Here is a 22470-nt window from a genome sequence, read left to right as displayed (position 1 = left end):
GCCCAAGTGTCTTATCTCCACGACAGGAATGTTTTCATTTTCTCCATTTTATTTGTCAATATAAAAATACTCAAATATTTACAACAAATAAATACGCGGGGACACAATAAGTTACACTGCTGGGAGCCCTCCTCCTAGGGCTGGGAGAGGATATGCCAGACCCACAGCATGCCCACCCCCTCACCTTCCCTCCCCCCCCCCCCACACACAACCTTTCCCAGCCCTGCCAGGGAGGACAAGTATGAAATACCACTGAACCCCAGGGCCAAGTGGGGGCCCCTCCCAACCCTTACCCCAAACACACAGGAGGCTTCATCTCCCCACCCCCCACCCTGAAAACATTCATAGCCCTGGGAGCAGGACCAGGCCCCACCCCAGAGCCCTGATTCCCACAAAGGGGCCCAGCACCCTGCCCAGCCCACCCCCATATGTACATGGCTGCCCCCTACTGGGGACAGGTGGGGGCAGGAGAGGCAAAGTGATACGACCCCTTCCCCTTCATAGCTCCAATGACCCACCAGGAGGACCCCAGGCCAAGGGAAGACTTGACAGAAACAGGAAGACTACATCATACACACACACACACACACACACACACACACACACACACGAACGAACATAAGTACGTATGTGCACACATCTACATTCACACACATGTGTCACAAACACACCCACACCTGCAACTTCTGCCTTGAAAGGTTTTGGCTGTTGGGGTCCCACGCGTCCGTGATTCACAGCCTCTCACAGAGGAGGAAGGTGCCCTCTGCAAGGCCGGTGCCCTGGTAAGCCACAGCAAGTGGCAGTGCCCGTGCTGACAGAGCAGGTCCTCATGGCCGGGCGGTGCCGGGCAGGGTCTGTCCCGGGCAGAGCAGGTTGCCCACGCCATGTCCCTGAGGTAGTTGGTGCCTGTGCAAAAACGTAGGGAGCGTGCCTCCCAGGCTGCCGCCGGAGGGGCCCCTCTCATACGGAGGACTCCTCGGGGTTGGAGTCCGGCAGCGGCTGGCGCTGCTGCAGTTTACGCCTCAGTTCGTCCGCGAGCTCGGGCAGAGGATGCCCGAGGCCGCCCCGGTCCTCCCCTCCCAGCTGGAGACGCACGTAGCCGTTGGCGTTGGAGTTCCGGCCACCTCCCAGGTGGAGCCGCGTCGGAGAAGGCAGGGGCTGGCCGGGGATGCCGGGAGGCGGCGAGGGGGGCCCACCGCCGGGCTGGCACCGGGCGTGGCCAGGCACGATCTTGAGGGAGCCATCTGAGTAGTAGTAGCCCACAGGGTCCCAGAGCTTCTCGTCCGTCTCGGGGCCGGGCCGGAAGGGGGCGCTGGTGGGCTCCTTGGGCAGCTCCAGCGGGTACACCAGGGTCCTCTCGGCCGCCTTGGCACCTTTCTCCAGCTCCTCGCGCAGCCGCCGGCGCAGGGACAGAACCAGCAGCAGCAGCACCAGGCAGACGGCGCCCAGGGCCACCACAGCCAGCCACACCAGCCCCAGGTTCTCCAGCGGGGCCCGGGCCTCCAGCGTCACCGACGGGCCCGCCACCACGGCCACGAGGTAGCCTTCGGCAGCCAGCCGGGCCCCTTGCTCCTCCGAGAAGCAGTGGTAGGCGCCCGCGTGGCGGGGTTGGGCAGCCATCACCACCAGGGCCTGCAGCCGGGCATCGTAGAGGAAGGAGCCAGGCTGCTCCGCGGGCAGGTCGCGGCCCCCGAAGGTCCAGCGGGCGTGGGCGAGGTTGGAGGAGAGACGGCAGGGGAGCACCAGATCTGTGCCCGCCACCACCGTGATGTTTTTGGGCGTGAGCCTGACTGCAGCGGCAGAGAAAACGAGAGTCAGTGGGGTGCAAGAAGCCCAGGCCGAGGGGGGACATGGACACCCCAGTTCTGGTCCCCCAAGGCCCGTACACCCTGGAAGAAAGACTAAGACAACAGCTCACCTTTCTTACTGCCCCAGAAATTACAGATGTTCGAGGTATCCGAGACCGTCACGTGCTGGATCAGCAGGGACCTGGCAGGGAAAGAGGGATCCGTCAGCGTCCCGGCTCCAGCCACCTGCCCTCCCCGCTGGTCCCCGCACACGCAGAAGCCCCCCTCACCCGGAGTGACCGCCCACGGCCACACAGCGGCTGCTGTTGGCGTTCCAGGCACAGTAGGGGTCCCGGGCGAGCACACAGTCAGCACAGGAGCGGTACTTCATGCAGTCGGCTGGGGGCAGCTGCACCAGCTGGGAGCGGGAGCCCGCGAAGAGCAGCTTCTGCCAGAGAAGCACAGGAGGGAGGCTGAGCCAGGGCCCGACGCGGCCCGGGGCGGGGGCCTGGATGACTGCCGGGGCACCCGGGCCCGAAGCAGGAAGTGGGCTGTGCGCACGTCCCAAAGCGGGAAGTCTGAGGGCTGGGAAGGCATGGAGGGCTTACTATAAGCCAGGAGCAATCCTAAGCCCCTTACAGCCGTGACCTTGTTAGAAAGGAACAGCAGACCTGTGAGGCCGAGAAGTATCCTTGTGCTTGCTCACTCACACCCATGTACACACATTCTCACACTCACACACAGCACATACACAAACTCACCCACTCACACCCACTCACCCTCATACACACACACACAGTCCCCCCCACACTCACACACACTCTCAAATACACACACACATACACTCACACACACACACACACACACACACACACACGGCTCCCAAATAGTATAAATAGCGCAGGAAGTTCAGTTTCCGCAGATCCGGTCAGCCTTACAATAGCACCAGCAAAGCATAAGGCGTTTTCCTCTGTTTCAATGGAGATCGCCAATCCGTGTGTTTCTGCAACTACAGGCTTTCCTTCTGCCAGGATTCCCCGTTCTGGGAACAACCTGAGCCTCCAGAATTGGGAAAAGCCAAGCAGGTCAAAGTGCCACAGACACGCGGGCAGAGAGGCTGGGGAAGGGAAGCTTCGAGCAGCACTTCAGGGAACTGCTGACTGCGCCAGGGGTCGGGGCTGGCAGGCAAGGAGACGTCACGAGGGCGTCAGGAGCCAGAGTGGCACGAGGCCCGGCGGACGGCAGCACAGTCCCCCCGAGGGGCCTGAAAACAGCTGCCAAGCGCCGTCAGGACTGGGCTGTATAGAAGATAGGACGCCTGCAGAGTGCAGATTCCAGGAGCATTCTCGCTCCTCTCGGACATCTCCCCGCCCCTGGACTGGGGGCCGTGGGGGGACACGGTGGGTGGGGCCTGATGGTCACCTTGCTCCGGGACAGGACCAGGCTCTCCACAGGCTCCTGGTCAAACAGCTGCAGCTCCTCGATCAGGTGAACCCAGGGCCCCAGGCTCACGGCCTTGAGCAGCCAGCCGTCTCCTATGGGGGTCAGGGGGGACAGGGGTCAGGAAAAGGCAGCAGGGTCCTGGGCTGGGGCTGTCTGGATCTCCCTGCCTCGGGCACGCAGGCCTTGGCCTGGCCCCAAGCTGCCACGCCCGTACCCACCTGTGCCGATGAACAGCACCGTGTAGGTGGCCCCATCAAGCCCCGAGACCCGGTCGGCCACCAGGTGGGTGAGGTTGGCATTCTTCTTCACCAGCAGGGGGCGGCCCCATCGAGGCCTCACCTGCTCCTCCATCAGGGGGTGCTTCTTGATGAAGTTGAGGATGTTGTCGGGCAGCTCCAGGGAACTGGTGTAGCCGTGGCGTCGGTGCCAGTTGTTGATGCACTGGGGGGTGGGCAGGGTTTGGGGGGCAGCCGTCAGCCCAGAGGGGAAGGCACCAGAGCAGAGAACACGCGCACGCATCCCTGCCTGGGACGACTCACCGAGCCGGGCCGCGGGGTCGGGACAGGGTCTGTGTAGCGGCCCCACTTCTGGGCCTGCTCGTGGTACTCCTTGTAGGGCCCCTCGAACACCTTCTGGATCTCCTCCAGCTGGTACTCGCAGACTGCCGACAGGTCCATGTCGCCCCTGTCACAGCAAGGGAGGGACCCCCAGGGTCAGAGCTGGGGTGCCCACAGCTCAGGGCGTGCAGCAGAAAGGGAGGGCCCCAGCGCCAGAAGGCCATGGCCACACGTGGTGTGGTGGCAGCTCAGAGTGCCCCTGGGGGCACCGCTCACGGAGGGGTGGTGGAAAGGGCAGGAGCCCAACACCCTCCTTGACCCCCAGGACCTCCCCCAGAGGCCTGCCCCTTCAACCATCCCTAGCCCACGGACCTGCTCCCCCCACCCCCGCGGGCTCCTGGCCAGCTCACCACCGCGCCCGGAAAACCCCGAAGAAGGTGGTGTTGTGCCAGGAGGCGTCCTGCAGCGTGTACAGCGCCTGCAGCCGGTTGAAGTAGAGCTGCCAGTCGGGCGCGGAGCACACCAGCCGTGCCTTCAGAAACGTGGTCCACTTCCTCTGCAGCGTCCGCGCGCCCCCCACGTCGCCCTGGCAGACGGCAAGGGGACACCGCGGCCGGTCAGCCCCGTCGGGCGGCCGGGCACCCAGGGCTGCCCGCCTCGGCGGTCTGTACCTTGCAGACGCGGGCCACGCGGGCCACCACCTGCTCGGCATAGCAGTCATATTCCACTGCGCGCTCGCTGAAGAAGAAGTACACCTTGTCGTCGTCCCCCGTGTAGCTGCCCACGCTCTCCGGGACGTAGGCGGAGCCCACAAAATGAGGTTCTGGGGGGGAAGGGGAGGAGGGTCAGCCCGGACATCGGGCCCTCCAGGCACCTCCCACACCCAGCTGGCTTCTCAGGGCTCACCGTTGAGCCAGAAGGCCAGGTACTCCGTCTTCATGGCGTGATGGGGTCCCATGTTCCGCAGGATGACTGGCTCTGTGCCCAGGAAATTGTTGAGCGTGGCCGAGTACAGCTCACCGTCTACAAGAGACACGGGGTCAGCCCATGCAGAAGCGAGGTGCAGACACTCAAGCCAGGTGGTCCCAGAGTTGGAACAAGTCCTAGGGACCCCCAACCTGCAATGAGACAGCTACTCACCCACAAGGAGGCCTGTGTGGCCCTTGGCCGGGTCATAGGGGCACTTGCCCTTGCCATCCTCAAACTCGCTCCGCTCCAGGGTGAAGGTGAGCATGTCCTAGGGGTGGGGACAAGGCCATGAGAATGCAACAGGGCCAGGCCTGGGGCTGGGGAGAGGAGCGGCACTCACAATGTAGGTGCACTTGGGCTGGAAGGCATAGGTACCGCACGCGTACAGGTGGGACGTGTTATATGGCTGTAGGAAGCGGATGAAGTTGAAACACTCCGTCTGGGGACAGAGAGGCATCTGTTAAAGTCTGAGTGTTCGGAACACAGGGACCCCGGGACCCAGACCAGCACTGGGACGGAGCGGAAAGAGCATGCCCCATGCACCCCCCCACCCCCCAGCAGGTCCCAGAGAGCCGACCTGGTTACTCTTCCCTTTCTGGATACACTCAGCCTTCTTCTCAGCTGGCGCCTCCCATGAGATCTGAGGATAGGGAGGGAACAGGTCAGCATCGCTGCAGGTACGCACCAAGCATGTGTCATCAGTGCGGCTCGTGGCAGCAACATGGGGACACCAAGTGAGAAGACAGTGTCCCCACTCTCTGGGAGCTTATTCCAGAGAGGACCAGAGCCCCAGCTACCCCAGCGCAGCGGTCCCAGCGAGTACTGCAGACTCGCGGGCGAAGCGACATGCTCACCAGGGAGAATGGGGTGGGGGCGGCCAAGCCGAGGGGACAGCCTGTCCAAGCGAAGCCCCCAGGTCCTGCCTCTCATCCCCGTGTGCCTCCCGCTCCCCCACCTCTCACCACTCCTTGCAGCTCCAGAGCCTCCACACTGAAGGCAAACAGGGCCTCCCGGGCCCCGACATACAGGAGCCCAGTCTGCTCGGTCAGGGTCAGGGTCAGGAAGTCCTGGATGCCCGTCTGGGAGAAGCGCCGCACCACCGTGGCTAGCTCTGCAGGGACAAGGCCGGAGTGACCAGGGCTGGGGTAAGTGGACCTTCCTGGGACTCCAGGCATGCCCTCTCCCCTAGAATTAGCCCTCCTCTATGCAGTGCTCACTGCACATTAGAGCCAGCACCCCACAAGCAGATGCCAGCCAAGCTCCTCTGACCAGCAATAAAGGGCATTTTCTGAATAGGCTTTTGACTCTGACAGCTCCACCCAGGCCTCCCTGGCTTTCCCCACCCAGGGAGGCAAATCTGGGCTGGAGAGGAGGAAGGAAGGATATCTCAGCCACAGCTTCCGGCCAGAGGAAACCATCAGACTGATGGCTCTCACTCTCAGGGTCAGTCGCCACCTCCCCATCCCGCTGCCCCACACCCCGCCACCCCCGCTTCCTCCGCTGCGGCTTCCTTCTCTGCTCTGTTGCACACTGCCCCCACCAGGGTCCAGACTCGCCCTGGCCCCTGATCTAGCCAGGCAGGATGGACGGAAGTTGCGAGCGTTCCTTGTCTTAGAGAACCCTTCCCTCCAGTGGGTCCCAAATGCAGGCTGCTAGGGGTACAAGCAGAGCCAGCCATGGGATGTGGAGACGGAATCAGGCTGGGAGACCAGGGCAGGGAGGGCAGGGGAAAGCAGAGGCTGGGGGCCAGAGATGGTGCTGCAGCCTTGGGGCTGGGGAGACCTGTAGCCATCCATCGAGCAGGGGGCCACGACATTCATGTAGCCACAGGATTCCTATGTCAACCCCCAAAATAGCTGCTGGACTGTCCTCAGGGTCCCCCTAAACCATCCTTAGTGTTTGGAGCCAACGACGGGCCCAGACACAGACCAGCAAGGGAGGGCTTCGTTAGCACTGAGAGGAGCCTGTGGGAGGTGAGCTCATCCCAGGTCCCCAGAGCGCACGACGCAAACACCTGACATCACCTCTGCATACAGGAGTGTGTGCACAGAGGGCTGTCAGGCCCACTGAGCCCTCCTCACAGGAGCGTGTGCACACACACACCCCGTCCAGGGCCCTCAGAGGATCAGGTCAGCAGGAGGGGGGAGTCTATCATATCAGGGTTGCTAAGGGGGCTCCTGGGGGCACAGAGCTTGAAGACCTGGGAGTGGGTGGGAACACCCTTTGCTTCGTGTTTATCTTGGCTCAGGTTTCCCTCTTTAGGCTCTCAGTACTAGGGATAATTCCAGAAGTGAGATGTAGGGAGAGAGGTGCAGAATGGTCACTCTTGGATAACAAGGCAGCCAGGTCCTAAGCATAAGGAGGGCCACCCCAGATCCTGGCCTGGACGACCAGTTCTGGGTTCCTAGAGCCACTCACTCACATTTCTTAGAAAGCTGTGTCACATACATCAGGGCCTTGCGCCCAACTGCAGAATAAAGCCAGACGTTCCAGAAGGCAATTCCTTAGCACCGCTCTTCCCCCAGCAGTCCCTCCTGGCCGCCTGCTCCCCAGCCTTCAGACACTCACCCCCAGAAGATACCGTCTTCCGGGGTACCAGGTTCCACCACACCTCAGCCCCAAGGCCCAGGCCCCACAGCTCCACTACCAGCAGACAGACGGCCCAGTGTGGGGCCATGGCACACGCCCCGGCTCTGAGCTCCAGGCCAGCTGCCCTGCTGGGGGAAAAGAAAGGGTCAGAGTCACATCCAGAGAAAACAGACCGGAAGGGGGCCCACACAAGCCGGGCCAGGAGGCACTGAGGAGAGAAGATCTGACCAGGCCTCCCCGGGGCTCCCCCCACTGCCCCAGCCCTGGGAGCAGCGACCTAGTCCCCTCCCACACCTGGCCTCTTCCCCACAGCTTCCAAAGGACCAAGGGGTCTCCCTGAGGGGACAGGGAGAGCTGAGTCAGCTGGAAGAGTGGACACTCAAAGATCCTCCGGCCCTCCCCCACTTCTCCTCGACAGGAAGTTGTTTAAGAAAATAAAGAGAGGACCCTCCTCCCCCACTCGGGCCTGACAGATTCGAAGGATTTCTTAAAATAACCTATGCGATCAGGACCTGGCCCTACTGGGGCTCCAGCCAGCCCAAAGAGGATGAACCTGTAAGTGGGGCAGGCGGTAGGAAAGGCCCCCCAGGGAGGACTCGGTGCATCAGGCCTGCGGGGGTCGCGGTCCAGCCTCTCCCCTCCCCCAGCGCAGACAATAGCCGGGCAGAGCCCAAAACCCCATTCCATATCACAGGGCTGAAGTGGGGCCGGGAGCTGGAGGGGCCCCCTGCTTCCCGAGGCCCCTTTGTTGCCCAAGAAGGCAGGCAGGAAGTGGAATGGGATGGGCGTGTAAAGGACCCGGGCTTCATCCTGTTCCACGCACAGCCTCCTAGGAGACACCAGCCCTCGGGCTGAGGGGCCGCGGGACAAATCTCTGGTCTCATCAGAGAGCTTCCCGGCGGCGCTTTCAGGCGGGGACGGGGGGAAGTGAGGGCCTGGTGGGGAGCGTCGGGGGTTCCCTCCTGGACCGCGAGGGCGCCCCGGAGCAGGGCCAGCGCCTGCTGCTCTCTCCCGGGGTCTGATGAGCCTTCCCAGCTCAGGGATCGCGCCGGGACCCCGGCCGGGGCAGGCCACCTGGATTAATTTCCACTGTCCCGGCCCTCCAGGGCACAGAGACACAGAAGCTGAGGATCTGTTCACCCCGAAGCAAAGGGTCCAGTCGGGACCCCGTCCTGGGTTCCCCTCGATTCTCCCCTCCCCCAGCTCCGGGGATTTGAATGCAAACAAAGCGGAGGCGCTGGGAGCGTGGCGGAGCCCGACCGACGGACGCCCCCTGTCGGCCCAGTTCCCCAGCGCGGGAAGGGTGGCGGGGGGAGGAGGGGGGTCGGGGATGCGCTCACCCCCCCAACACACCCCCAGCCTTCCCTCGGTTCCTTACCCCAGGCCCAGGCCGGACCCCGCAGCGCGCTCCGAGGCTCTGCCGGCACTGCTCCTCCCAGGGCGGGGGAAACGGGCAGCCCCGGGAGTGGAGGTGTGTAGAGGGGTGCGGGGTCCCGGCGGCGCGCCCCCCACCCTTGCCCACCCCGAGCGGCGGGCCGCGGACGGCTCCCCAGCAGCTGCAGGGCGAGCGCTCCAGCCGGGGACTGGGCGGCGCGGCTCCGGAGCCTGGCTTTCCAGGACAGCCCGCCTCCCCAGCGGAGCGGGCGCGCGGCCGGGGGCCGCGGCAGGGAAATCCGATCTCATAACATCGGCCTCCGTCCAGGCCCGCCCCAAACTTTCCGTCGGGGGTGGGGGAGCCGGGGGCAGTTCGGGGGCCTGGAAAAGATCGCGGGCGTGGACCGGACAGTACGAGGGACCCCCCGCACCCTGAGCCCCGTTCCTCCTGGGCAGTCCGTGCCTCCGGACCCTGGGGCTGCGGGCGCCGCTAGCCCCGCTCCCGAGCCCCCGCGAAGCAGCCCGCGGGGGGCGCAGGGAGGCGCTCGGGCGGACAGCTGTCCCGGCCGCCGCCCCTCCCTGCGCCCCCAGACCCTGTCCCTCACGCGTGCGGCGTCCCCAGCTCGAGTCTGGGGACAAAGCGGCGGCCCCGGAGAGCTCTTGGCTCCGGCTTCGTGCAACCCCGGCCTCACTCACCTCTTCTTCGCTGCTTGAATCTCTGGGCGCCGCCCTCGCGTTCGGCTCCGACCACGGTCCGCCTCTGCCCGCGCGCCGCCGCCTGCCCGCCCGCGCGCGCCCGCCCGCCCTGCTCCGCTGCCCCTCTTGCCACCGCCCCTCGGCCCGGCTCGGCTCGGCGCCCCTGGGCTCGGGCTCCCCGCGCCACCGCGGCGGGCGCCGGCTCTTTCTCCGCTGCTGCCGAGGCTCTCCGCCACCTCCCCCCTGACGTCAGGCGGGGTGGGGGCTGTCGTTGGAGGCCGGGGGCGGGACGCGAAGGCCCGCCCCGGAGGGGGCTGCGACCCGCCCGCCTCCCTGTTCCCGGCCTGGGGGCTCGGACCCCCGCCCCTCCTTGTGCCGGGCGGCTCAGCGCCCAGCAGCAGAGATCTGCGCCACCGCGCCGGGAGGTGGGGCGGGGGAGGGACATCGGGCCCTAGCAAGGGGGGTGTCGGACTCAACCGGTTTTTCCGAAGTGTCCCCCAAAGCCAACCGTGCGGGCTGGGCAGCCCGGCTCGGGAAGGGGTCTAAGAGGCTCCCCACACTGTGGTTACTGAAACGAAGGCGGGCAGGCCACCTCCTGGAGAGTGTCCCAGGCTTCTCTTTGGGGCGCACCAGAGTGGTCTGTCTTTTGGACCCCGATTCTGTTTCCTTCCTTCAACTCCCACTGACCCCTGCGATCAGACCGGAACGGGCCTCACCAGCCAGGAAGACGACCCCCCCACCCCACCCCAAATCTCCTGAGACATTGTGCCTCTAGTTTCTCACGCTCCAGAAGAAGGGACCCGCTCAGCGACCCCCTCGTCCTTATCCGGGTGAAACAACCCTCGACTCCAGTTGCGCTGAGCTTACCCTCAGGAAATGACTCCTTCTGATGCCGCTAGAAGGCTGAATAACAAGTGACATGAGCCCTGATGTTCAGATGAAAGGGACTGAGGGGAGCCACGCTGGAGAAGGACTCGAGCCTCCGCCCACAGCCGCTCCTGGAAGTACCCTGTAGCTCTGGCCTCCTGGGTGGTGCTGGACTGTCCTTGCCAGCTGGTCCTCTGAGCTGGGCAGGTGAACAGAGGAACCCCAGGGAGGCCACCCCACTGGGACCTGGAGACAGATGCCACCTCCTGGCTAGGGGCAAAGGGCAGAAGTGAAGAGGCTGGTGGCCCGGTGGCTTGGGTGGTAACTTTAAGCATGGTGCAGCCCTGGAGGGGAGGGACCCTTTAGGGCCTTGTCAGCAGATCTGGATTATAAATCAGTCCCGACAGGAGCTTTTGTTCTGGGTTGAAACTTGGCATCAGAAAAAGTGGAGACCAGAAGAGTAGTGGAGATAATTGGGAAAAGCAGCCCAGTTTGGATTCAGTAACAATTGGGTCTTTGCTGGTATACATAAAGGCCCCTTCTCCCGCACTGGCCAGAGCCACATTTCCCAGCTCCTTTGCACCAGAAAAAAAGGAAAAAAAAAAAAAAAAAAAAAAACCTGAGGCCTTGGAGATAATGGATATAGGGGGTAAGCCAGTGAATCAGCAGGGGTGGGCAGGGAAGGCTCTGTTCCAGTTGACAGGGTGGGAGAAGATGTGCGACCCCCTTGTCCCAGTTAGACCCTGCTTCCTTAATTTAAGGGCAGGTAAACCCACAGGCAGGAACCCTCACATTTGGGTCTGTGCTTTAGACTTTGCAACCTGCCTTCACTCTGCCCTCACGACCGCCCTTTACAAATGCGTCTCTCATTTTATAGATCAGATGAGTGTCAGAAAGGCATAGCCTGCCCAAAGTCACACTGATAACTAGCAAGGTCAGAATGTTAAATCAGGCCTTAAGACTCCTGATCCCATCTTTCCACTAAGTTATGGGATAGCCTGACAACTTTTAGGCCACAGACACTTTGTTTCCTGCTGTCTTTCCTCACCTCTATGTGTGAGGGTTACCAGGCCAAGACCTGAGCTCCTGGCCCCACCTGCAAGACTGGCCCCAGTGGAAAGAAGGGAGATTTGGTTTCACTGGCAGGGACGTCTTCTGTAGCTCAAGGCGGGCTTCTTGGTTCCTCATCACAGAGCCCTTCCCTTTCAAACGCTCCTTGCCAGCTCCCCTTTTCTACCTTGCTCATTTCCTGCTAGATTCTGTTCCTTTCCAGTGCTCGCCTTTTCCGTGGGTGGGTGGGCAGGGGATAAAGTTTCCTGCATGACTATTTGCTGGTGATTCATACTTTAAAATGAGGGTTTCCCTGGTGGCTCAGATGGTACAGAATTCGCCTGCCAATGCAGGAGATATGGGTTGGATCTCTGGGTCAGGAAGATCCTTGGAGGAGGGCATGGCAATCCACTCCAGTATTCTTGCCTGGAAAATCCCATGGACAGAGGAGGCTGGTGGGCTACAGTCCATGAGGTCGTGCAGAGTCAGACTGAAGTGCACTTCAGTGCAACTGAAGTGACTGACCACACTCGTATGGAAGGGGCCCAGGATTCATGCCTTAGGCCTTGACAGACCCTCTTACTTACCCTATGTGTTCAACCACTTGTGGCCAAGAAAAGGCAGATGTGCTAAACGCCCGCCCCCTCCCCCGCCAGGTTCCCTAAGGACCCACTGGCAGCTCATGCTGGCCCCTAGAGACAGATCTGGAAGTCTTATCTAGATAGCTAGGCCCCCCCTCGTCCCCATGTCTCGGTCACCCGCCATGGTGCCCCTTCCTTTTAACTCCAGCTCGCCAGAGGTTCCCTTTTGCCAGGAGGGGGGCCCAGGGTTCACAGTGGGATTCTCTAGTCCATACTGCTTGGCCAACTTCCAAGGGAGTCAGGAGCCGCTGTCAACCCACAGTGGGGAAATGAAACAGCCTGGGTCAGCCACCCTTCAGGGATCTGGGGGCCTGGGGACCGAGGTGAGTGGGGACAGAGGAAAAGGACTTCCTCCCTCCACTTCCTCCTGAAGGAGGGTTATCAAAGCCGTCCACCTGGGAAGCCCTTCCCTTCCAGCCCCTCCCTGCCACCATCACCGAAGGAAGCAGGAAAGCATCCGTCATCACAGCCCCGGATGCTGCGTTTCCAGTGGCCTCCATCAGGATATCCCCCAGCCTTTTCCCAGGCGCTCAGGGATCTGGAAAGGGTGAATGGTGAAGTTGCCAGCATCACTGTGAATTTTTGTCCTCAAGGAGGCTGACTCTTTCACTGGTCCTAGACTGATTTTAGAAGATCTGGTCAGCTCCAAGCCAGTTCCAGATAGGGCTCGTTACACGTCCCGGGGGATACCGCATGCCCTTGGGTGACCTCAAAGTGCACACCTCTGCTCAGGTTACAGTGAGGCCTCTGGAGGGCCTGAGCTGTCATCCACACCTCCTCTCTACTTGGTATCTATTTCTCTCTCGGGGATAAATGTGTTTGAGAGGAGGGGGCGGTGTACAAGAACCCGGCCTGGAGAGGAAGGGTTCTTGAGCTGGACAGCTCGAACCCTTTCTCTGAGCCCAGTAGGGGCAGCTTCGAGAAATTGGAAAAATCCCCGCTTCAGCTTCCTAGGCCTCCCTTGGCAGAGAGAACAAAGAAGGGAAATTTCACAGGTGATTTCCAGGTTTCCAGAGCAAACTGAATAGCCGATTAACCGTCAGGATGTGTGGTGTCAGGAGCCGGGGCCGCCCTGAAGGGGGCTGAAGGAGGTGGCGCAGCCTCCGCTCTGTTATCAGAGATCTCAGGCCTACCTGATGCTGCTGGGGCCTCAGTGGCGCCCTGGCCGAGGGGGCCTGTGATGTGGCCAGGAAAAGAAACTAGAACTCCCAGGCAAGCTGCCTGGGCCTCCAAGCCTCCCTGGCAGAGAGCTTCTCTACCTCTCACCTGGCAAAGGCAGAGAGGCAGGGAGACAACCTGCATGGTGCCTGGCACCCTGCTGTGAGTTTGTGCCCTTTGAATTATGGATGTGCCTGACTCCCAGCAGCTTCCCAGGTGGTGCAGTGGTAAAGAACACACCTGCCAATGCAGGAGATGCAAGAGACGTGGGTTCGATCCCTGGGTTGGGAAGATCCCCTGGAATAGGGAATGACAACCCACTCCAGTATTCTTGCCTGGAGAATCCCATGGACAGAGGAGCCTGGTGAGCGAGTCCATAGGGCCGCAGAGTCCAATGCAACTAAACGATTGAGCCCACACACCAGCTCCCAGCATTCTGGGGACCCAGTGAGGATCTCCAACAGGCCCAGGGAGTGATGGGCTGCCCTTCGGGTCTACAAATTGAGGCACTTGAACTGGAAGGTCCTTTATTTTGGGGGAGTATCTCTCCTACTTAACCGGCCTTAACTTGGCATGACAGAACAAAGGAGAGGGACAAATAAACAGAAAAAGTCACAAGCACAGCCGTGGTGAACGCTGGCAGATGCTAGGGGCTGAGCTGATCACGGGCACGGGCCCAGTGCGCAGGGTCCAACCTCTGGTTCTTCCTCTCCAACCCCTGTGGCCCCTGCAAAACCCCTTCAACCTAGAAAGGCTCAGGAAGGGCCAGGGACTAGCAACGGATTCTCAGGACAGAGAGAGAAAGTGATACCCATGGATATCCTGGGAGTACCGAAGGATACCTGCTCTCAAAGGGAGCAGGTTGAAGACATCTAGCACCCCTTCAGGGATCAGGGCCCACAAAACCTGATCGTGGGTAAGGCCAAGAGAAAACAAAAAGTATTGGGAACTAACCACCCCCGCTCCCAACTCCTAAGTCTGGGAGTTGATTTCAGAGCTCAACAATAAACCGAATTAAGGGTAATTACAGGCCTCATCTACCATTTCACCCCATGGCTCTTCCCCAGTGGCGGCAGGGGGATGGTTTCAGACTGGTCCAAACTGATGCTCCCCACCCCTGCTCCCGGGGTTTCTGACAGCATTCAGGCCATAGCCAAGACTGTTCATAAACCCTGAAGGTTTAATAAACAGTCCTCTGCTGCAGGGGGCAGGCTGGGGCCTAAGACCCAGTCAGACAACTGGCTCCGGGTGAGAATTCTGCAAAGCACAAGCGGAATCAGGAAACCGGACGCTGGGCACAGCCCTCAGTAAGGGGCTGGGGGGACTCTTCTAAACCACTGATGCTGAGGCTGTAGTGAGCACCCAGAACCCTCATACGAGGGACACAGAGAGGTGGAGGAGGGTGGGGAGGAGGGTGGCTGCAGGCCTCGGGAGGCCCGGGGAAACCAGAGTTTTGGAGACTATGGCCTTGGGGAGTGGAGACATGGGGAAGGGCTGGAGACGTGAGAGGCAGAACCCTTGCCCAGCCGGCCTCAGGGCAGTGGGGGAGGCAGGCGCTTGCTTCCACTGCTTGGTCTTCCCCCGGCCCCCATTCTTCATGCCTCCAGTTACCTAGGCCGTGTTCGCTTCTTGCCAGAGCCAGGAGCGCTGGGCCACTCTTGCCCTGCTCCACTAGACGTCTTCCCAGAGGCTGAAGTACTGGGCCTGTGGCAAAGAGCAAAACACAGGGTGACGGTCTGGGCCCAGGTGGGGCCCATGGACCTGAGGCTCCCTGACTCCCCAGCGCCCCTTGCACATCCACCGACGCCTCCTCCGTGCCACTCACTAAGCCACAAGGCTCCGGGGGCTCCTGTCCAGGCGAGGACGCGGCAGGTCAACAGGCCACCCGACCACAGCTCTGCCTTGCCTCCTTCTACTGCCAGCTCGCAGGCCCGGGGCAGTGTGAGAGGAAGCTGGGGCCTGGCCCTGGCTTGGCCAGGCCGCGAATCATTTTTCCTTCTTTTCACGACAAGCACACCGCTTCCCACCAGAGACCAGTGTGATCTAGTTCCTCAGGGATGGAGGGTGAGGTTTGCTTTCCAGCTTTCTCAGAGACTTGTGCAATCTGAGACCCAAGCCACAGCCTGTGGCTGATGTGTCAGCCCCAAGTCAGAGGTTACGGGCCGCTGAGGGGTGGGGCATGGAGGGAAAGGAAAGTTGGGGACTCAAGAGCAGTGTGAGGGGAGTTGGAGACAGTTCTTAGGAGACCCAGCTCATCTCTATCAGGGGCTGGGGCTGGGACGGCTGCTTGTTGGAGGAACCGACAGAGGCCAGAAGCCAGGCTGCCAGAGAGGGGCTGGACCGTGCTTAATTCTGCAGGCGTGCAAATCAGGCTGGCTTGGTGCCCTGGCCTTGATATTTGCAAGCCACAGCCTGCGTGATGAAGCAAGCTGTTTAACCTCTCAGCAACTCTTGGCTAGCTTGTCCATCTGTAAAATGGGATCACAACAACACCTGCCTCACAGAGGGGGGCAGTTATGTGGATTCATGTAGAAGAGGATCTTTATTCAATAAATATTAGCTATGAATATTATCACAAGTCAATCCTATAGGAAATCAACCCTGAATATTAATTGGAAGGACTGATGCTGAAGCTGAAGCTCCAATACTTTGGCCACCTGATGTGAAGAGCTGACTCATTGGAAAAGACCCTGATGCTGTGAAAGACTGAAGGCGGGAGAAGGGGACGACAGAGGATGAGATGGTTGGATGGCATCACTTACTCAATGGGCATGAGTTCAACCAAACTCTGGGAGATAGTGAAGGATAGGAATACCTGGCTTGCTGCAGCCCATGGGGTCACATGCAAAGAGTTCGACATGACTGAGCAAATGAACAATTATTACACAGAGAGTCTGAGAAAATCAGGAGCGCAGGGTGGTTGCTACAAAAATTGGGAGGAACCAGGGCCGCCTGGGTGTGTTCCTCCCAGCAGAGTGGCCTGCAGGACAGCTGGGCAGAGGGTGGACAGCTGGGGCCTCTGGTGTCCCTTCCTGGCGGGCCTCTGCTCTAGGCGCCTCCCTCTCTCTGGGGTGAAGATTCGCTTTGCCTTTACCCAGCAGTCAGCTTGTCTGTGTCCCCCTCACTGCACCCCCACCCTGGGCGTCTGACCCTTGGTAAGAAAGATGGTGGTCCACCGAGGATGCATGTCCCCCTCTGACCCCCCACTGCCCTCACCCCCCATCTCCCAGCCAGGAGCCTGGCAGCTGCAGAGGGGCAGACACTCTGCGGGCTCTGGTCAGTCAACTGCCCACTTCCCTCCCCTTCCAAGCCTGGGGGTGGCTGGGGTGGGGGCACCACCTGGGGCTGGCAGTGTGCCAGCAGCTCCTGCCAGCGGATGTGGGTCTGGGCAGCCAGGTCCTTGAGTGTGGTCCGGTACATGGCCTGGGGGCTCTCCCGGATATGGGTGTTGATATGGCGGTCCAGCTGCACGCAGAGCAGCTGCAGCTCTCCCTGCAGAGGCCATGGGAGGGCAGGGAGGGCAGGGAGGGCAGGCCACGGGGGGGGGGCACGGAGTCCGAGAAAGAGGAGGATGGGTCTGAGTGACTGCTCAGCAGTGGGGCAGGAAAGGGAGGGGAGGCATGGGCAGCCCGGGGCATGGGTCAGTATCCCTTCGGAAGGCCCGCTGGGAGGAGGATGAGGCCAGCTCCCCCAGGCCTGCTTTTTTCTCTGCCTCCCACTCTTTCCAGTTCCTGGCAGTGGGCTGGGCTCCTCCACCGCCAGCCCCAGCCCAGCCTCTCTCGGGAGACTCACCCACTGGTCTGGAGTAATGTCCTGGCAGCTGACCACCACCCCGGCCAGGGTCAGGAGGCTGTGGCACAGGTAGCAGACCTGGGGAGAGACGGGCTTCCTTGACTCCACTGTGCAAGCCCAGCCCGGGTTTCCTGCGCCCACAGTGTCCGGGAGGTGTCTTCCAAGAGGGCTCTGGGCCCCACTCACCCACTCTCTAGGGCCCTGATGAATGACAGTCCTCTCTCCCTTCAGAAAAGGAAGAAATCTCTGCCACCTGGAAATCCACACTGTCCCCCAGCTCTGGGGCTCCAGTGGACACCCCTTCACAGACAGATGTGCGGGTCAGTCCGGACACTCCTGCTGTGCTGACCCGAGGAGGCGCAGAGGGAAGGAAGTCTGGTTGAGCATTTGCCCCCTCACCCACCTACTCACTCCTTCGCTCTTGCCCCCTGGACAACAAGGGGTGAAGGCAGGATCAAGGCCAGTTCTATCTGATAAGAGGATGCTTTGATCCCCTGGCGCCCTTGGAGGCTGTTGGGGCCCATTTGTTTATGGGACATTCACCTGCTGCACAGAGAGAATGAAGAGTGGGGAGCGCCTGCCCCGAAGATGGGCGAGGCTCCTGGCACCCAGCGGGCACGCCCCTCCCCCACTCGGAGGCGCCCATGGCCTCGTCCCCTTCAGGCTCCTTCTAAGATAGGAAGGGTGGCAGGAAACACCCCACCGTGGTGCCCCGGGCAGATAACCCACCCCGAGGCTGTGCTGGGAGGGGAGAGGCAGGCGCCAGAGATGGCCAGCCGGGCTCCGGCTTGGTGATAATGGGGTGGGAGCTCAGAGTCAGCCGAGGTTCCCCTGTTCCCCCACTTCCCCTGCCCTTATCACCCTCCCCCTTTACAGCATCTGGCGGTGCCCCAGAAATAGTGACAGCCTCTTTGCACAGAGCCGGCGGCCTCCTTGGGGCAGAAGCTGGAGCCATGTCTGAGGACACCAGACACTCTTCTCCCGCTCAAACGCCATGTGCAAAATCCAGAGGACACAGGCCACCCGCCCCACTCCTCCAGCAGCACCTGTGCTGCCCAGGACCCAGCCTGTTCTTTAGCACAACAGCTGAGGCCCGCAGGTCGCTGAGGCCGTGGGCTGGCCGGCTTGGGACTTGACACCTGGCAGGAGGGAAAAGTAGGAGACTGTGGGGTATGCCTCCAGGCTGTGACGCCCCCGGGGGGTTGGGGGACGATCCAGCCTCCCTAGCCAGCTCCATCTGCTGGATGCCCCATCCCCAGCCTGGCCTTGCCCTCGGAGGCCCAGGGCATTCACAACTCCTGAGCTCTGCAGTCCTGGCAAGTGGCTCTCTCCCGCCACCCCAGCCCCAGAGAGCAGGCTCAGGCCTGTGTACCAGACGCTGTACCCTGACTAAGACACTGCCGCAAACACCCAGACGCTAGAGGGGAAAAGGGACTTCAGGAAGGCAATTGTCTGGTCCATGAATACTGAATGAATCTCGGCTTTGCCTTGGCCCTGGAGGAGAAAGGGTCCTTCCACAGTTCGGGGCAGGAGGTCATGGTGATGGTGTGCAGTTCCGAAGGCTTCGGGGAGGAAGTGACTAAACCCAACCAGGCCCCAGAGGAGCAGCAGGATTTGAGGCGAAGATGGCCCTGAGGGGGCAGGAATCACACCAACAGACAGACCCCGGGGGCTGATGCAAGAAGCTGAGCCCTGGCTCACTTCTGGGGGACTGACCGTAGCTGGGGGACCAACTGGGCTGGGGCAGAGGGAGGGAGGGACACCCTGGGAACAGGGCTGGCTGGCGGCAGAGGGGTCAGACGGCGGGCAGCGGAGGTCACTCAGTGCTGCTTTGGAGCAGGGAGGTCACGCAGTGGGGGATGGGGGGTTAGGGGGCACGCGGGGAACGCAGAATCTGTTGGGATAGAATCCACCCAAGTGGAACCACCACTCTGAGAATTACAGTTCCGCCTTCATCTTTTTTTTTAAGATTATTTCTTTACACTGTGTGTGCTTTCCTCATATAATCACAATATAATGAAAAATTTTAAATTAATGTTAAAAGGGACAATGCCAATTATAACCGACTGTGTCCAGTTGGGTCTGGGGTGGGTGTGGGGCGGGGAAGAGGGCCGAAACCTTGGAAAGCATGGAACCTGAGGCTGGTCTTGGAGAGGAGCTTTGAACAAGTGGAGGGAAAAGCTGAGAAGGGGAAGAAGCGAAGGAAAACAACCAGGGGCAATGTCTGGAGGGAGGGTGGCTGGGAGGGGGCAAGCTGGGGAGGGGGTGTGGCAGAGGGCAGAGAGGACCTTAGGCTTGTAAACATTTACTTGTTTACAGGTGAAATGCCAACTGGACCACTGGCTCAGGTGGAGGCTCTGGCCCGCCTTCCCCCCTGCCCCAGACCCCCCACTCCTCTCAGAACTATCTTCCTGGCTGGGAGGCGTGGTGAGGGTGGGTCTGGGATCTGAGGAAAGCCCTGGAGGGAAGTCTGTGCAGTGGGGAATTACTGAGTGGAAAAAAAAAGCAGGTTTCACAATTTCATTTTCATGCCGATTCCCATCATTGAATCTGGAGGGAAAATCCCAGGAATACGATCCTGAATATGGGGCTTGTTTTTGGCAGGGGGGGAAGGTGAAGGATTAGAAGGAAAGCTGACCTTTTCCAGTCCTGTGGCCACTGCTGAATTGTCCAAATTTGCTGGCATATTGAATGCAGCACTTTCACAGCATCATCTTTTAGGATTTGAAACAGCTCAGCTGGAATTCCATCACCTCCACTAGCTTTGTTTGTAGTGATGATTCCTAAGGCCCACCTGACTTCACATTCCAGGATGTCTGGCTATAGGTGATTGAACATACCATCTGATTATATGGGTCATGAAGATCTTTTTTGTATAGTTCTTCTGTGTATTCTTGCCATCTCTTCTTAATATCTTCTGCTTCTGTTAGGTCCATACCATTTCTGTCCTTTATTGTGCCCATCTTTGCATGAAATGTTCCCTTGGTATCTCTAATTTTCTTGAAGAGATCTCTAGTCTTTCCCATTCGATTGTTTTTCTCTATTTCTTTGCACTGATGACTGAGGAAGGCTTTCTTATCTCTCCTTGCTATTCTTTGGAGCACTGCATTCTTTCCTTTTTTCCTTTGCCTTTATTGTCACCCTGCTCATTTAACTTCTATGCAGGGTACATCATGAGAAATGCTGAATGAAGCACAAGCTGGAATATAACCTCAGATATGCAGATGACACCACCCTTATGGCAGAAAGCAAAAAAAAAAAAAAAAAGAGTCTCTTGATGAATGATGAAAGTGAAAGAGGAGAGTGAAAAAAGTTGGCTTAAAACTCAACATTCAGAAAACTAAGATCATGGCATTCGGTCCAATCACTTCATGGCAAGTAGATGGGGAAACAATGGAAACAGTGAGAGTCTATTTTTTCGGGCTCCAAAATCACTGCGGAGTGACTGCAGCCATGAAATTAAAAGACACTTGCTCCTTGGAAGAAAAGCTATGACCAACCTAGACAGTATATTAAAAAGCAGAGACATTACTTTGCTAACAAAGATCTGTCTAGTCAAAGCTATGGTTTTTCCAGTGGTCATGTATGGATGTGAGAGCTGGACTATAAAGAAAGTTGAGCACTGAAGAACTGATGCTTTTGAACTGTGGTGTTGGAGAAGACTCTTGAGAGTCTCTTGAGCTGCAAGGAGATCCAACGAGTCCATCCTAAAGGAAATCAGTCCTGAATATTCATTGGAAAGACTGATGTTGAAGCTGAAACTCCAATACTTTGGCCACCTGATGCAAAGAACTGACTCACTAGAAAAGACCCTGATGCTGGGAGGGATTGAGGGCAGGAGGAGAAGGGTACAACAGAGGATGAGATGGTTGGATGGCATCACCGACTCGATGGACATAAGTTTGAGTAATCTCTGGGAGTTGGTGATGGACAGGGAAGCCTGGCATGCTGCAGTCCATGGAATTGCAAAGAGCTGGACACGACTGAGCAACTGAACTGAATGAAGGTGCGGGAACAGCAAGAAGGAATAAGTAATTCTGAAGAAAAGCCCTTTAAATCACCTTTTATAAGTTGATTTTCCAAAGGACAACAGCTACCTGGAAGGATGACTGGGAGCACGCGAGGGTGACCCCTGCGGGTGGGCCTAAGTGAGCGGAGGCCCTTTAGGAAAGACTGCTCTGATTGAAAGGGATAAGGTACCACCTGTGGTCAGAAATCAGGACCCAGACAGCAGTCTCGACAGTGGTGCTTTAGGAAAAAGGGGGCCTCCCTGATAGCTCAGACAGTAAAGAATCTGTCTGCAATGTAGGAGACCAGGGTTCGATCCCTGGGTTGGGAAGATCCCCTGGAGCAAGGCATGGCAACCCACTCCAGAATTCTTGCTTAGAGAATCCCGTGGACAGAAGAGCCTGGTGGGCTACAGTCCATGGCATTGCAAAGAGTCAGACGTGACTGACAGGCTGAGCACTCTAGTAAAGAGGACTGTGTTAGCAGCAGAGTCGCCTAGACTCATTCCTCACCTCATACTCCCTAGACCCACGGTCTCTGCTTTGAGAGGATGAGGAGAGGTAAGGCAGTGTCTGTCCCCTGGTTCAAAGGGACAGACCAGGGCACCGGGGGCCCGCCAGGACTCTCCTGAACCCCCAGCCTCCCCCAGGCTCCTCCCCCTGGCCTTGTTTCTGTGAAAGTCAGAACAGGAGCACAAACGGGGGCTCCGGGAGGCTGGGGGAGGCCCTCTGGGGCGGGTGGGCAGGAGTGTGCAGGAGACAGGGCCGGCCGCTCAGTGAACAGCCAGGTGTGAGGCTGCGTTTCCTGCTCCATTTGAGCTGTGACCAATTCCTGAACTCAGCAAGCCCCATCCTGTCCTGCTGGCACCAGACAGACATGGGGCTCTGTCTTCTCTGTCATGATGTAGGGAAGGGCGGCTGGGCAGAGGCCAAGCCTCGGCAGGGCCAGGACTGCCAGCGCCAGGGGGCCCTTTCTCCAGCCTGAGGTCCCTCTGTTTGTTGTTGCTGTTCAGTCGCTCAGTCCTGCCTGACTCTTTGCGACCCCATGGACTGCAGCCCACCAGCCTCCTCTCTCCTTGGGATTCTCCAGGCAAGAATATTGGAGTGGGTTGCCACTTCCTTCTCCAGGGGATCTTCCCAGATCCAGGGATCGAACCTGAGTTTCCTGGGTTAGCAGGCGTGTTCTTTAGCCCTGAGCCACCTGGGAAGCCCAAGTCTTCGAGGGCAGGTGTGTGTGTGTGTCTGCGGGGAGGGGGGTCGGTGTGGCTTCAGGGTTACCAGCAGTGCAGGGGGCATGCCCCTGGTAGGGGGTTGTGTCCATCCAAGCCTGGACATCTGTCTATAGAATGGGCCCCTCCCCAGCTCCACAGATCAGGCCACCCACTCCCTCCAGATCAGCCGTGAGTGGAGGCTGGGAAGCCCCTGAGGGAAACAGGGCCTGGAGACCTCAGTCAACAACTGGGGGAGAGGCACAATCTGAGCCATGGGGCGTGCCTGAACCCAATGCTGACAAGAAAGGATGGTCCCTTTCCACCGCTGC

At 59.7% G+C, this 22470-nt stretch overlaps 2 protein-coding genes across 8 annotated transcripts in view; both read right to left on the bottom strand.

The window, feature by feature from the left end:
- Positions 1-29: 29 nt before the first annotated feature.
- SEMA4C (semaphorin 4C) lies at positions 30-9669 on the bottom strand. 4 transcript variants are annotated; one of them, XM_043918686.1, is made up of 15 exons: positions 9416-9669; positions 7325-7473; positions 5719-5867; positions 5334-5396; positions 5097-5195; positions 4928-5024; positions 4694-4810; positions 4459-4610; positions 4198-4373; positions 3770-3914; positions 3449-3671; positions 3210-3322; positions 2078-2235; positions 1919-1989; positions 30-1790 (listed from the first exon to the last, which is right to left on the bottom strand). In XM_043918686.1, exons 2-15 carry the CDS (start codon positions 7431-7433, stop codon positions 961-963), a joined length of 2502 nt encoding a protein of 833 aa, XP_043774621.1. In that variant the 5' UTR covers positions 7434-7473; positions 9416-9669; the 3' UTR covers positions 30-960. The 4 variants fall into 4 exon arrangements, with proteins under 4 accessions (XP_043774621.1, XP_043774622.1, XP_043774619.1 ...); XM_043918687.1 differs by having other exon boundaries at positions 7325-7470; XM_043918684.1 differs by lacking the exon at positions 9416-9669 and adding an exon at positions 8724-9387.
- A 3975-nt stretch (positions 9670-13644) lies between these two features.
- The window catches only part of FAM178B (family with sequence similarity 178 member B), a 104938-nt gene continuing 96112 nt past the window's right edge, over positions 13645-22470 (bottom strand). For 3 of the 4 annotated variants that reach the window (XM_043918680.1, XM_043918681.1, XM_043918683.1), the window contains 3 exons: positions 16924-17001; positions 16471-16623; positions 13645-14835 (listed from right to left, as the gene is read on the bottom strand). In XM_043918680.1, coding sequence (XP_043774615.1) covers positions 14803-14835; positions 16471-16623; positions 16924-17001 — 264 coding nt within the window. In that variant the 3' untranslated portion in view covers positions 13645-14802. The remainder of the gene's footprint in view (positions 14836-16470; positions 16624-16923; positions 17002-22470) is intronic. The other variant, XM_043918682.1, reaches the window with a different exon arrangement.

The sequence above is a fragment of the Cervus elaphus genome, chromosome 11 (assembly GCF_910594005.1).
Source record: "Cervus elaphus chromosome 11, mCerEla1.1, whole genome shotgun sequence".
Lineage (NCBI taxonomy): Eukaryota > Metazoa > Chordata > Mammalia > Artiodactyla > Cervidae > Cervus > Cervus elaphus.
Note: the sequence above shows the minus strand (reverse complement) of the source record. Positions and strands in the feature narration are given on the sequence as shown.